The 14,628-nt window shown below is 43.8% G+C and overlaps 1 protein-coding gene across 1 annotated transcript in view; it reads right to left on the reverse strand.

Annotated features, from left to right (window-relative positions):
• Positions 1 to 10,191, reverse strand: part of drd3 (dopamine receptor D3) — a 48,729-nt gene extending 38,538 nt beyond the window's left edge. The window contains exon 1 of the mRNA XM_041210885.1: positions 9,919 to 10,191. Within this exon, the coding sequence (XP_041066819.1) occupies positions 9,919 to 10,191 (273 nt within the window). The remainder of the gene's footprint in view (positions 1 to 9,918) is intronic.
• Between the last annotated feature and the right edge of the window lie 4,437 nt (positions 10,192 to 14,628).

Here is a 14,628-nt window from a genome sequence, read left to right on the forward strand (position 1 = left end):
CCTCATACCTTCTCCTCCCTCCCAGAAACATCATAGGATCCCCTTGTCCTCACTTATCACCCCACCAGCCTCCACATTCAAAGGATCATCCTCTGCCATTTCCACCAACTCCAAAATGATGCCATCAGCAAACATAGCTTCCCTTCACACCCCCTGGCGGCATTCCGTAGGGATCATTCCCTCCGTGACACCCTGGTCCACTCCTCCATCACCCCCTACTCCTCAACCCCCACCTACGGCACCTTCCCATGCAAACGCAAAAGATGCAACACCTGCCCCTTCACTTCCTCTCTCCTCACCGTCCAAGGGCCCAAACACTCCTTTCGAGTGAAGCAGCCTTTCACTTGCATTTCCCCCAACTTAGTCTACTGCATTCGTTGCTCCCAATGCGGTCTCCTCTACATTGGAGAGACCAAACGTAAACTGGGTGACCGCTTTGGAGAACACCTGCGGTCTGTCCACAAGACCGGTCCCAACCCTCCCTGTTGCTTGCCATTTTAACACTCTACCCTGCTCTCTTGCCCACATGTCTGTCCTTGGCTTGCTGCATTGTTCCAGTGAAGCCCAACGCAAACTGGAGGAACAGCACCTCATCTTCCGACTAGGCACTTTACAGCCTTCTGGACTGAATATTGAATTCAATAACTTTAGACCTTGAACTCCCTCCTCCATCCCCACCTCCTTTCTGTTTCTTCCCCCTTTCTTTTGTTTTTTTCCAATAATTTATATAGATTTTTCTTTTCCCACCTATTTCCATTATTTTTAAATCTACACCTTTTATGCCCTGTTAGCCTTTCCACCCCACTCCTACTAGAGCTGTACCTTGTGTGTCCTGCCATCCATTCTTAATTAGCACATTCATTTAGATAATATCACCACCTTCAACACCTCTTTGTTCTTTTGTCTGTGACATTTTTTGATTATCTGCTTCTATCACTGCTTGCTTGTCCCTACAACACCCCCCTCCCCCACTTTTGCCCCCCACCCCCATCTTAAACCAGCTTATATTTCATGAATCTGCCTCCTTAAAGTAATTAAATGAAATTCTGTTTAAATGAGACTTTCTTTTTTATTCTTTCATGGCATGTGAACATTGCTGGCAAGACCAGCATTTGTTACCCATCCCTTGAGAAGGTGGTTGTGAGCCACTTTCTTGATCACTGCAGTCCATCTGGTGTAAGTACACTCCACATTGCTGTTAGAAAAGGAGTTTTGATCCATTGGCAGTGAAGGAATAGCGATATATTTCCAAGTCAGGATGGTGTGTGGCTTGAACGAGAAGTTGCAGGCGCTGGTGCATTTGGAAGGACTCTCGGGGCAGAATTTTTCACTCAGTGTGTGGGTGTGCGCCTGACCCACTCAAGTGTGAAATACCGCATGATGATGTCAGGCAAGTGTCCTGATGTCATCCGGCACTCGCGCAATATCTCGGTTGGCAGGCATGTCCACCAACAATTAAGAGATCTGTTAAGGCCATTAACATTGAAATTGACAGAGATTCTTCATTGCCCGTCCAACATTATTGTTGGCGGGCAGACAAATTGGCCAGGTGGTTTTTGCCTTTCTGAGGAAACCTTATCTATAGGCAGGATGAGGTTTCTGATATAAATTTAAATAATGAAAAATGTTTGGACAGAATTTTCATCATCCATATGTGCAGGTGACTGCTTCTGGCATGTGGACATTTCATTCGGCATTTTAAATCCTGTTTTTACAGCTTTTGGATTCTTCAGCTCCCTGAGGGAGCTCTCAGCCTTCAGGGAGCTTTCATTCCGTGCTCCCCTGCACCCGCACTGACTTCAGCGCTCACCCTCCCCCAGCCCCTACCCCAGCAGTGCTGAGCATTTCATCACGCCTTTCATGCAGGCTGGCTGTTATTTGGCCAGCCAGCGTGAAATTGCGGACGGGGACCGATTGTGTTTGGTGGTCCGTTTCCTGGCCGATCTCAGACCCGCCAATTGCAGGCACCCGCCAAACTAAAAACCCTGCCCTTGGTGAGTTGCTGCAATGCAACTTGTATATGATGCACTTTGCTGCCACCGCATGTTAGTGGTGGAGAGAGTGAATGTTTAAACTATAAAAAAAAAGGTGGAAAAACTCCACTGGTCTGGCAGCAGCTGTGGGGAGAGAAGCAGTTAACATTTCGAGTCCAACATTACTCTTCTTTGGAACTCCAAAGTCATATTAGGCTCAAAAAATTAACCCTATTTCTCTCTCCACAGATGCTGCCAGACCTGCTGGGTTTTTCCAGCACTTTCTGTTCTTATCCCAGATCTCCAGCATCCATAGTATTTTGCTTTTATTTGAATGTCTAAGGTGGTGGATGGGGTACCAGTCAATTGGGCTGCTTTGCCCTGGATGAATTTGAGCTTCTTGAGTGTCACTGGGGCTGCACTCATCCAGGCAAGTGGAGACTATTCCATCACATTCCTGACTTGTGCCTTGTAGATGGTGGACAGGCTTTGAGGAGTCAGGAGGTGAGTTACTCATTGTGGGATTCTTAGCCTCTGACCTGCTCTTGTAGCCACAGTGTTTGTATGGCTGATCCAGTTCAATTTCTGGTCAATGGTAAACCCCAGAATGTTGATGTTGGGGGATTTAGTGATGATAATGCCATTGAATGTCAAAAGGAGATGGTTAGGTTCTCTCTTGTTGGTGATATTAATTTTCTGGCACAAATGTTATTTGTCACTTCTCAGCCCAATTATGAATGTTGTCCAGGCCTTACAACACATGAACACGGACTGCTTCAGCATCTGGGCAGTTGAACTGATCACTGTACAATCATCAATGAACATCCCCACGTTTCGGTTTATGATGGAGGGAAGGTCATTGATGAAGCAGCTGAAGATGGTTGGGTCTAGGACACTACCCTGAGGAACTCCTGCAGTGATGTCCTGGGGCTGAGATGATTGGCTTCCAAAAACCACAACCATCTTCCTTTGCCATGACCCTTACCAGTGGAGAGTTTTCCCTTGATTCCCATTAACTCCAGTTTCTCTCGGGCTCCTTGATGCCACACTCAGTCAAATGCTGTCTTAATGTTGAGGGCAGTCACTCTCACCTCACCTCACATCTAGAATTTAGCTCTTTTGTCTATGTTTAGACAAGGCTGTAATGAGGTCAGGAGCCGAGTGGCCCTCATGGCAACACCATGATGGTACCGTCGATGACACCTTCCATCTTTTTTCTAATGCTCGAGAGTAGACTGATGGAATGGTAATTGGCTGGATTGGATTTGTCCTGCTTTTTGGAGACTGGACAATTTCAACCCAATAAAGCCTCAGTTAATAGAGCAGAAAGAGGAGCTGCATAGGAACCTGTTAAGCATTCATATCTGAATTTTCACACACTGTAATTCCAAAGCTTAGCTAAAGTTCCTGTAAAGTATGGTGCTGGGGTGATTGTCACTTTGTCTATCCTACTTTAACTTTTACAATTCTTATTTGCCACTGATTGCTGGACAACTAAATTCACTAATATAAAAGGGAATGAAATATGAATGGTTCTTGCTTTTAACCCTTATATTACTGGTATGTGCTCATGATCTTTCTCAGTACAATGTAATCTGACATTAACATTAAAATTCCGTGAACATTTCTCCTTCAGTTTACAATCTTGGGGAGGTTTCCTTTAAAATCGGAACCACACAATGATCATTATGACCTTTTCCCTTGTTAATTTTGTACATCATTTCTATTAACATCATGTCACAAAGGCATGAAGTTACAATATTTCATGGTTGAAAGGAATAATATGAAAAAAAGAATGCAAGGGGATCACCAGGCATCAGAGATGCATCAAATGCACCTGTTTTCAACCATATATGCTGGACTTGGTGGACCCGGTAATGACTGAGGCCAATTGCCACCATTAGGCCAGAAAGACTGTAGTGGGAGTTGTATATCTGCCTCCCCACCCCACTCCTGGTAGCAGCCATGAAGTGATAGATTCCATAAATGCAGAGCATGTAGCAAAGGCAGAATGGTCTTAATGGGAGGTTTAAACTTTCATAGATTGGAACATGCAGATTTGCAGATGTTAGAAAGGTATTGATTTATTAAGTGCGCTGGGATAATTTTTTGCAACATTATAGACTAGAACAAAAACAAAATGTCTGCCGGAGCCTGTGTCCGGAGGTCCTGCCCCCATTTCTGGCTCTGGCTATTTTTAGTGCTGCAGGTTAAGGAGCAGGCTAGGAACCCTGAATATTGCTCATTAGAAGTTGGTGGCATATTTCTGAAAGTGGGTATTTTAGAACTTCTGTAATCTTTGGTGAGGTGGTTGCATTTGGAAGAATTTCTAAATTACTTCTAGTGAGTGGTGACATCTGGAGATGTGAAGCATGGACTGGAAGTGGAAAGAGTCTAAAGAGTGAGTAAAAATGGTGTTGCCCTCTTTATAGTCCATCATGAAATGCTGTGGTCTGAGTTACATTTGTGTTTACTAAAGTGAGTTATGATAGAGATGTGATTGGAAAAGGCAAGTGACCATTAAACAATGTGGTTTTGAGGTTGTTACATCTGACAACTGGTAATCTGTAAAGTGAAAGAACAGCATTGTAAAAGTGGAAATATCTTTGGATGCATTAGGATAGATTATCCACTGGACAAAGTGCTCTTCTGCATTGTAAAATTTTGAAAGCATAACTCAATGTCAGATCCATAATTAATTGTTTACACTCTCCCCATGGCTTTCACTAAATCTTTAACAAACACCTCAGCCACCTGTTTGGCTGTTTCAATGCTTTGAAAAATATCAGATCTTTCATTCATTCTGCAAAGAACAGCTCAGCCATCTGCTTGGCTGCTTCAAAGGTTTGAAAGATGTCTGAGTTTTTGGCTGTCTTCAAAGGCTCAAATGGATTCTGCTCTACACAGTTTGCTTACACAGTTGTTCAGGGGAATGTCAGTTTGATGACTGGCTGCCTTCTAAACCACTAGTTGGCTCCTTTCTGCAAGGTTTGTTTATGAACTTGTTCAGGTGAATGTCAATTTGAGGCTTGCCTAGCTTGCAAACCACTAATGGATTCTACTTTTTCAGTTTGTTTATACAGGTGCTGAAGAGAAATGTGAGCTTGTTTATTTTGACAGATTTGAACATTTCTGAAGAGGATAATGTTTTAAGTGCTATTGAAGTAATCTTTGTTTATTTTGAAAGGTTTATGAGCTTTTCAAGGACTTCCACATGTTATTATAGGGCTAGTGAATTTTGTTTATAATAGAAACTAGGTCAGTTGGTCGGGGATGAGGGAGGGAGGGAGTGTGAAGGGTGAGGGTAAGGGGGGGGGTAAATGGGGTGAGCGAAGTAGGAAATGGTGTTGGAGGGGGTAATAGTGGTAAGGAGGGGTGGGGGTAAGGGGGTGAGGTCAGTAGGGGGCTAAGGGTTAGGGGATCTTTATACTGTTCTCCAGAATTGGGCCAAAGTCTCTACATTTGGAGGTGGGCTATTTAACATGGTCATCTTGGCATCAGCCTGCTTCTGTCTCCACCTCAGTCCTACCACTGTAGGCAGGCCAGGCTCCAGTCTGTCCCCACCTCCCCTGGTTGAAAATCCTGCTGGCTAGCACTGTGGGGAGGAGGCAGGATTGTGACAATGGGAAAATTCCTGACTCCTGAATCCCATCTCCATGATGAAAATCTGGCCTTATCCCTTAGATCAACAAGGGGGCATGCCATATTAATTTAGTAAAGAGTACTGAACCAGGTTTAGTTAACAGCCTAACAGTGAATGAAAATTTATTAATAGTAATTGTAATATGATTGAATTCAATGTCCATGCTTGAAAGAAAGAAATATGGAACAGCTACTATGGTTCTTTATTTAGAAGGCTGGATTCAATGCAATGAGGCAGAGCTTGTCCATAGTACATTGGGTAAACCCGTTAATGGGAAAATGACAGAGGATTAGTGGGAGGTGTTCAAAAATAATTAAATATGATACAGAACTAGTTTATACACCCAAGGAGGGAAAGCTTTATTTGCCAAAAGAAAAACAGTCATGGATGATTAAAGAAGAAAGAGACAGCATAAAAGTCAAAGAAAAAACGTACAAAGATACAAGAAAATAGATCCTGGCAAATGGGAAAGATACAATGAACTGCAATGGGTGACAAAACATATACTAAAAGCTACAAAACGGATGTGAAAAGACACTTGCTGAGGATATCAAAATCAACACAAAAAGGTTTTTGCAATTATATCAGGAAAAAGGGTGTGGCCAGAAGCAAAGTGGTTTCCTTGACAATGGATATTGGTGATATTACCAATGAAAATAATGAAAGTTGAATAATTACTTTGCATCAGTGCTTATAGTAGACAAAGAGGTCAGCGTGCTGCAAATCCCATGGAGACTTATATCGAATCAGGGACAAGGACACAGCAAAATAAACAAAAGCAAAATAACAGCAATAAAGAAAATAATCCAACCAAAGGGGAACAAATTCCCAGGATTAGGTGGTTTCTATCCCAGGATTTTAAAGGAAGTAGACGAGAACGTTGCAAATGCCCTAATTATAATCTTCCAAAGTTGTCTTGATTCATGAACCATTCCTTTAGATTGGAAAATTGCACACCTCACTGTACTATTTAAGAAAGGTGAGAGAAGGAAACCAAGACATTATGGACCTAACATCTATTGTCAGGAAATCACCAGAGTTTATAATTATGGATGGAGTGACTGAACGCATTGAAAATCTTTAGCTGATCTGAGAGAGCCAACATGGATTTCCAAAGGGTTGGTCATGCTCAATGAACCTGATTGAATCTTTTGAAGAAGTGTCTAAAGTAGTGGACAGGGGAATATCTGTAGATGTTACCTACATGGACTTGCAGAAGGCATTTGAGTCTCTTCTTAAGAGACTGTAACCTAAAGCTGAAGCCCTTGAAAGTGAACGCAAATCTTAGACCTGGTTAGGAAATTGGCTGAGGGGCAGGAGACAGATGCTCCAATTGACAGTATGTGACTAGAGGTGTCTCACAAGAATCTGCATTGGCACCTTAAATGTTCACTGTATTTATTACCTGCTTAGATGATGGGATAGAAAGACGTATATTCAGATTTTCCAATAGTGTGGAGATAGGCCTTATTGTAAGCAATGTAGATGGAGGCATAAAATTACAAAGCGATAATGATAGATTAAGTGAATGGGCAAAACTATAGCAAATGGATTTTTATGTAGGCAAGTGTGAAGTTATCCATTTTAGGCCTTAAAAGGATAGAATAGAGTACTTCCTAAATGGCAAAAGCTAGGATCAAAGGCCCAAAAGAAATGGGTAATCTGTGTACATAGATCATTAAAATTTCATGGAGACTTACAAAAGAGTAATCAGAAAGGGTGATGAAATGTTGGTCTTTATATCTAAAGGATAGAAAAAAAGTGGGAAGAAGTCAATTCAGCTATTCAAAGCCCTGGTTACACTACACTTGACATACTTGAGCAATTCTAGGCACCACACCTTAGGAAGGATATAGTGGCCTAAAAGGAATGCAGCCCAGGTTTACCAGAATCAAACCTGGACTCAAAGGGTTAAGTTATGAGGATAGATTACATGCTCCTATCGCTGCTTGCCTGTCCCAACAATGCCCTCCCCACCCCACCCCACTTCTTCTCCCCCCCCTCCCCACTCCCCCTTAAACCAGCTTATATTTCACCCCTTTCCAATTTCTACTTAGTTCTGTTGAAGGGTCATGAGGATTCGAAACTTCAACTTTGTTCTTCTCCGCCGATGCTGCCAGACCTGCTGAGTTTTTCCAGGTATTTCTGTTTTTGTTTTACACAAACTAGGGTTTTATTTCCTGGAATGGTTGGAAGATGATTAGATTGAGATCCTCAGAATATTAAGGGAAAAAGACAGGATAGATAGAGAGGAATTATTTCTGCTGGCTGGGGAATCTATGGGGAATAATCTAAAATTTAGCACCAGACCTGTCAAGAATTAAATTATGAAGCACTTCTTCATGCAAAGGGTTGTAGAGATTTGGAACACTCTTCCGCAATGAATAACTGATGCTAGACCAATTGTAAATTTTACATCTGAGATTGATATATTTTTGTTAACCAAAGGTATTAAGAGATATGGGGCAAAGGCCCATAGTTGAATGGCAGAACATGCTCAAGGGGCTAAATGGCCTCCTCCTGTTTCTATGTTCTGGCCAGACATGAACAAAACAGATAACTAATTTATTGGTTAGCATATCCAATTTTTTTTATCGGTTTTTCCACTAAAGCATTCATATATGAATTTTCAATCAATGACCCAAGTTCATTGCCTTGCTGCATTTAAGAAATTACAGAGAATTATTGATAGCAGACACATAATCATCCAGCACCTCTTCTGCTCCTTCTAACTTGTACACTCCGGCTCAGTGGTTCTACCTCCTCAAACTCATGAACTACAAAGGCTTATGTAGTTGTGTTGGTGCATGCAATCGTTGATGAGAGGGATGCAGGATGCATGGATTTGTACACAGCAAACAATAAGTGCTTTCAGGTGCGTAAATATCGTCTATCAATAAAATAATTCCACATAGCACCCCGTCATGGTAGGGAGAGGAACACATTTATTTTAAGTTGCAAGTGCCAGATTTTGTGTTCATTTTTAGAATGTTTCTGCTATGCTGTAAAACTAGCTTTTCCCATTGTTATTTGATGTAAACAATTTCAGAGGATACACGACCAACCCACTTTTTACCAGAATGAGTTCTCCCATAAACCAATGCTAAGTCTTCATCGTGAATATCATAAATTGAAAATATTGTCATCAATGATGATTGATTTCATCCTTAGTTGCTTCACATCAAGCCAATAATACATCAATATATTCTTGGACACCAATTGTATTGTTGCTCCAGTTCATTAACAGGGAACTGTTTAGATTTGGTAAACCTGAGATGTACAAAAAGCACCCCAACTTGTTAAAAAAAAGCCATGCATGGGTATGACATATTACATGACCTCAGGACAGTTGAAAGTGCTTTACAGCATTGGTACTTTTGATGTGAAGCCGTTATTGTTGTGTAGAAAATATATCAGTCAGTTTGTGCAGCGCAAAGGTCCCACAAACAGCAATGTTATAATGACCGGATCATTGGTTTAAATGTTGTTGGATGTGGGATAACTGTTGGCCAGGACACCAGGGAGGACTTCAGAGAGTGCCATGGGATCTTTTACATCCCCTTGAGATGGAAGTTGGGCTTTGGTTTAGCATCTCATTCAAAATATACCACCTCACACAGTGCAGCAGTTCTCTTGCACCAAAGTATCAGCTTAGATTATGTGTCCAACTCTCTGAAGTGGGACTTGAATCGATAACCTTCCGACTCTGAAGCAGATCAGTGGCAGAGGTGCTACCACTGAGCGAAGGCTCACCACATGAGAACACAGCAATCTCATTCTACGTAACCCCATTGATTGGATTGCTATAATGCAAGATAGACAGGGGTAGGGCAGGAAATAGAGAATCTTGAAGACACCCAAAAACTCAACTAAAGCAAAAATCTCAAATCTGCTCTTGTATTATTCTAATCTATAGGATATGACAATTTTTTTAAAGGCCATAACTTCACATCTGAATAAACACAAAAGGGATTATTTATTACTTAATACTTCGTAGCAAATGGAAAGAAAGTAATTTAGAGGTTGTAAATTGTCATGAGTTTCATTAAGCATGGATTAAAAGTGTGGCCATATGGAATGGACATGGGTTCAAAGCAGAATGCTGCTTTGTGGTTAGAGGTTAAGCTGCACTGAATACAGAGGTGAGGTCTACCAGACTGACACTATGTCTGACTTGAATATACATCATTAAAATCAAACTCTTCCAGCCTATTAATCAAAATATCAACATTACATCGTGCTAAAAAATCACAAATCCTATGCAGTAATAAATAGACATGTGAATCTAAACTTTAAAGGTACCTCAAGGTACACGACCCAAGGCATCACCAAGATTGCAACAAGCAGGTCTGCTACTGCCAAGCTGACAACGAGATAGTTTGTAGTCGTTTGCAAAGATTTTTCTCTCAGCACTGCAAGACACACCAATACATTCCCAAAAATGATGGCAATGATCAGCAGTGAGAAAAACAGAGCATAATAGTTGTGTGGATGATCGCGATCAGTTGAATTAGGCCATCCGAGGAAAGGGTCCGTAAGGTTGACAAATCTAACTACAATTCCAAAGGATGCCATTAGGAATGATAGAATCCAGGAACCTAATGAAAAAAACAAAAAACACCATTATTTTGTTTAGATTCAGGCTTAAACTTAGTGATGTGATACTCAACCCAAGCAATTTGGGTAGTTTTAGGATAGTCACCTTAATGTTGTTACAAATTGAATATTTAATGCAGTCAACATATCTGTTGAAGGTAATTCTAATTATGCCTTCAAGCTTGTCATGCTTTGATATCTAAACCCGAAAATGACTTTGATAGAGTTTTGTCATTTATTTTATCCATTATCTTGTTTGCACTCTCTACGTTTTGTAGTTTATTGCTTTGGCCACGAGTGATCTAGATATCTGTATCTAATGTGACTTTCTCCTGACAGCTAATACAAGAAACTATCATTAAAGCACATCTCAGAGGAGCTGTCAGCCTTTTCACATCTGCTGTCAAGAGGTAGCCAAAGGATGTGGGTTCAAAGCAAGTGTGGTGATTATGTAACTTAATTAACTTTAAGCAGAACTTACAGAAAATCAGAAATATAGGGTTCCCAATAGACCTCATGCACAAAGTAGGAACTTTAACTGTAAATTCCTGAGAGTCACAGCTCATCATGGGACTTTTTAACAGCCTGGATACCAAAATACTTACTGTGGGGAAATTATACCATCCATAAACTTGAGCTCATCCAAAACTCTACTGTCCATTGCTAACTTGCACCAAATCCCATTCACCTCGCACCCCTGTGCTCATTGATCTTTATTGGCTTTTGATCAGCAATGGCTCAATTTTAAAATTCTCATCCTTCACTTCAAATCCCTCCTTGGTCTTGCACCTCTCTATCTCAGTAACCACTTCCAGCTCTACAGTCCTTCAAGGTCTCTGCACCCCTCCAATTCTTGCATATCCCCAATTTTAATTGCTCCATTACTGGTGGCTGTTCCTTCAGCTGCCTTGGCCTTAATCTCTGCAATTCCCCCCTTAAACCTCTATTTCACTCTCTCTTTCTCTCTCTTCATTTACACATTCTTTAGAACATACTTCTTTGAACAAGCTTTTGATCATCTGCCCTACTATCTCCTTATGGAGCTTGAATCAATTTTAGTTTGTTAACACTCCTCTGAAGTGCCATGTGATGTTTTGCTATGCTAAAGGTATGAAAAATGCAAGCTGCTTTTGTTGTCATTGTTGAGGACTGATGTGCCAATGGATTATCGTACTGACATTCTACCTCAAGCACCTGGATTTTAATAGTGAAATGAATGGTGAAATATATAGGTTTATTGGCTCCCAAATTTGCAAACTAATCCCTAGATTTCTGGACCCCTAGCATGGAACTACTCATCATGCAGCTGAAATTGAACTCCACTCACAAGAAGATCATAAGGACAGATGCTGTGGGGAACTGAAAAAAAAATCACATTAGGAAGAATTTTAAGGTAGTTGGGCGGGCACAGTCAGTGGAACCAGGAGTGGCTGGGAAATGGCCTGCTGCCTGCAATCGACCTCTGATCACGATTTCACGCTGGCGGGCCAATTAAGATCAGGAAGAGCCAAGCGGGGGCGGGAGCCTGTCGGCTGCTGGGTCTAATGGTGGCCCGGCGGCCAGTTTCACAATGGCCCAGGCAGCCCCAAAAAGCCTGCCTGGAAGGACGTCTGTCCTGCGTTGTTCTGATGGAGTTGAGTGCAGCTGGAGATGCCAGGCGGGAGGGCAGGTAGGGTGGGCACTTGGCCCTGGCTTTTTGGATGAGTGTCTCGGAGGCCTCCTGGAGGAGTTGGTTGCCAGGATGGACACCTTTGTCCCAAAAGTTGGGAGCAGGAGGCCATTACAGCTTATAAAGATGGCATGGGAGGAGGTAGCAGCACTAGTGAGCAGCAATGATGTGGTGTGCCGCACGTGGGTGCAGTGCTGGAAGTGGTTCAATGACCTGCTCCACTCAGGAAGGGTGAGTACCATGTTGGCATGGGCCTGTGTGCAGAAGTGTTGAGGTGTGGCTGTCCCCCCATGGACCTCAAAGGTGTTAGAATCTGAGTGCTAAATGCCCATGATGCCAGAACTGTTCAAGGGGGTGAGTCCTTGGCTGCTTGGACTCACTGCCTTGCAGTTTGAGGACCATGACTCAGATGTGCCCTGCGAGGTGTCCCTCAGCTGGGGTTGGCTAGGCTGCAATGGCACTGCAGGTAGAGAGTGGACTAATCAATGCTCCTCTGTTCTTTCAGGAGAAGACGAGCCATAACCAAACAGAAAGGGCACATACAGGTGGAGGCCCACCCAACCTGCTGCTGCTCACCAGATTCGAGAGGGGCACCCTCAAGAGCTGGCATGCTCCCTGTGCAACCTGGCATGGAGAGGTGGGGGTGCCAGATGAAGGTAAGAGTGCAGTGCTAGTGTAGTCTCTTTATTGGTGGGAGCCTCAAACCTGAATTCCCCATTGATCATTGGAAGACAAGGGCACCATGATGCATATCTCCATTGTCTCACCAGGGTGCCTGGCATGCACAGTGACAGTGTGGAGACTTTAACTAATGACATGTCCTTGTGCTCCTTTTTAGGTTCTCCAGCACGGACTCGATCAATGGACCCAAAGAGCCACCCCTGATGCCAGAGGACCAATGGGCTTCATTTGCATCTGCACCACACCCGCTCTCTGAAGCAGGCACTAGCGCAGATACCAGCACCTTGGTGGGCATTAGATCGGTGGCTAGAATGTCTGCACATTGGTGAGGGCATTTCACACTCATTTGAGGTGCAGGTGGAGACAGAGAGTGCCCAGGGCGTCGGAAGTCGGAGGACTGCTGGGGACCAGGGCGATGCCGGGTTGAAGGCAGATGATGAGCCTCTGGAGTTGTCCTTAAGTGGCAGATGCTGGATGTCCAGCGGGATATGTGGGAGGATCTGGCAGAGACCCATGAGGGTCTGCGTGCCATAGTCTCTGTTATGGAGGGGTCCATGCAGAGCATGAGCATTTTTGCGTTGACCCTCATGGCTGAGCACACTGCCTTCTCCGTTGAGAGAGTGGTGACTCTCATGGAGAGGCAGCTTCAGGGACAGAATGAGGGATTCCTGGGGTTGGGCTCGGACCACAAGGCAATGACCTCAAGCGGTCAGTGTCAGTATGGGGGATGTATGAGCTAGGTGCCCGTCTATCAGTGGTGAGCAGGGAGGTCTAGAGTGACCTCATGCTGGCGCACAAGCTGCTTGTCATCTCTGCGGGTTCCTCTCGGGGAGCTCTGGATGACAGCAGCAGCTTCTCCGCTCTTCTGCCAGTGGCCATCACACCTGATGAGGCTGCGGTGACTGGGGAGATGCCGGCATGGCACTGGCTGCTCCCTCCCAGATGGGGCCAGCACAGACTCCACTGCTCCACTGGCCAGAGGGAGACTGTCAAGGTCATCAAGGCTAACAAGACATCAGAGTCAAAAACAGAATTACCTGGAAAAACTCAGCAGGTCTGGCAGCATCGGCGGAGAAAGTTTTTCCAGGTATCTCTGTTTTTGTTTTGGATTTCCAGCATCCGCAGTTTTTTTGTTTTTAAGACATCAGAGTCAGCAGGTTGCCTCCAATTCTGGTGCTAGCGGGGGGCCCGGCACCAAGACGTAGCACCCACAAACGTAACTTTAAGGCACCATGAGCATGAGAGGGACAGTTCACAGGTGATTTTTTTGTTCATCTGTGTTTGGTTTATATGTCTGTTGGTGTGGACATCAGCACTAATAATGGTAATGTCGTAATGATTTCAATGTGACAATAACATTAAATTTGCTTTGGTTCTGATGGCTGGAGTATGCATGACATTTTTTCTTTCAGGTGCAGGGTACGCCAGTATGTCATGCTGTATGTGAGTGGCTGGATACTTTATTGTACAGGTACTGAGTGGACTTTGGGTGCAAATGAAAGGGTCATTTCAGACATTCAGGGTGGAGGCAGCAGCCCTGGTATGAGGTTGAAGCTGTTCTTTAGTAGCTTAGCTGAAGGAGCGTTGGATCAAGGCGTCCCTGCCTCACTGGAGGATACAGAGATCTGCCTCCATGTCCTCAGCATTCTCCTCACCCTGCCCCTCTTCTGATTCACTACTGGATTCATTCTCTATGGCCTGTGCAGCTGCATCAAGATCCTCTTCCTCCAGTGGGTCCCCCCTTGCCAGTGCCAGATTGTGGAGAGCGCAGCATGTGACCACTATCAGTGACACCCGCTTTGTGGGGTATTGTATTACTCGCTGTGAATGGTCCAGGCATTGCCAGCACATCTTCAGAAGATCTATGGTCCTTTCTACCACCGCCCTTGCGGAGGCATGATTCCTATTATAACGCTGCTCTGCCTCTGTTCTTGGATGGTGGAGAGGCGTCATGAGCCATCTTTTCAACAGATAGCCCTTGTCACCCAGCAGCCATCCATCCAGTTGGGCAGGAGCACTGAAGAGCCTCGGCACCTGGGAGGGTCTCAGGATATAAGTGTCATGGG

Source organism: Carcharodon carcharias, chromosome 18, assembly GCF_017639515.1.
Source record: "Carcharodon carcharias isolate sCarCar2 chromosome 18, sCarCar2.pri, whole genome shotgun sequence".
Classification (NCBI taxonomy): Eukaryota; Metazoa; Chordata; class Chondrichthyes; order Lamniformes; family Lamnidae; genus Carcharodon; species Carcharodon carcharias.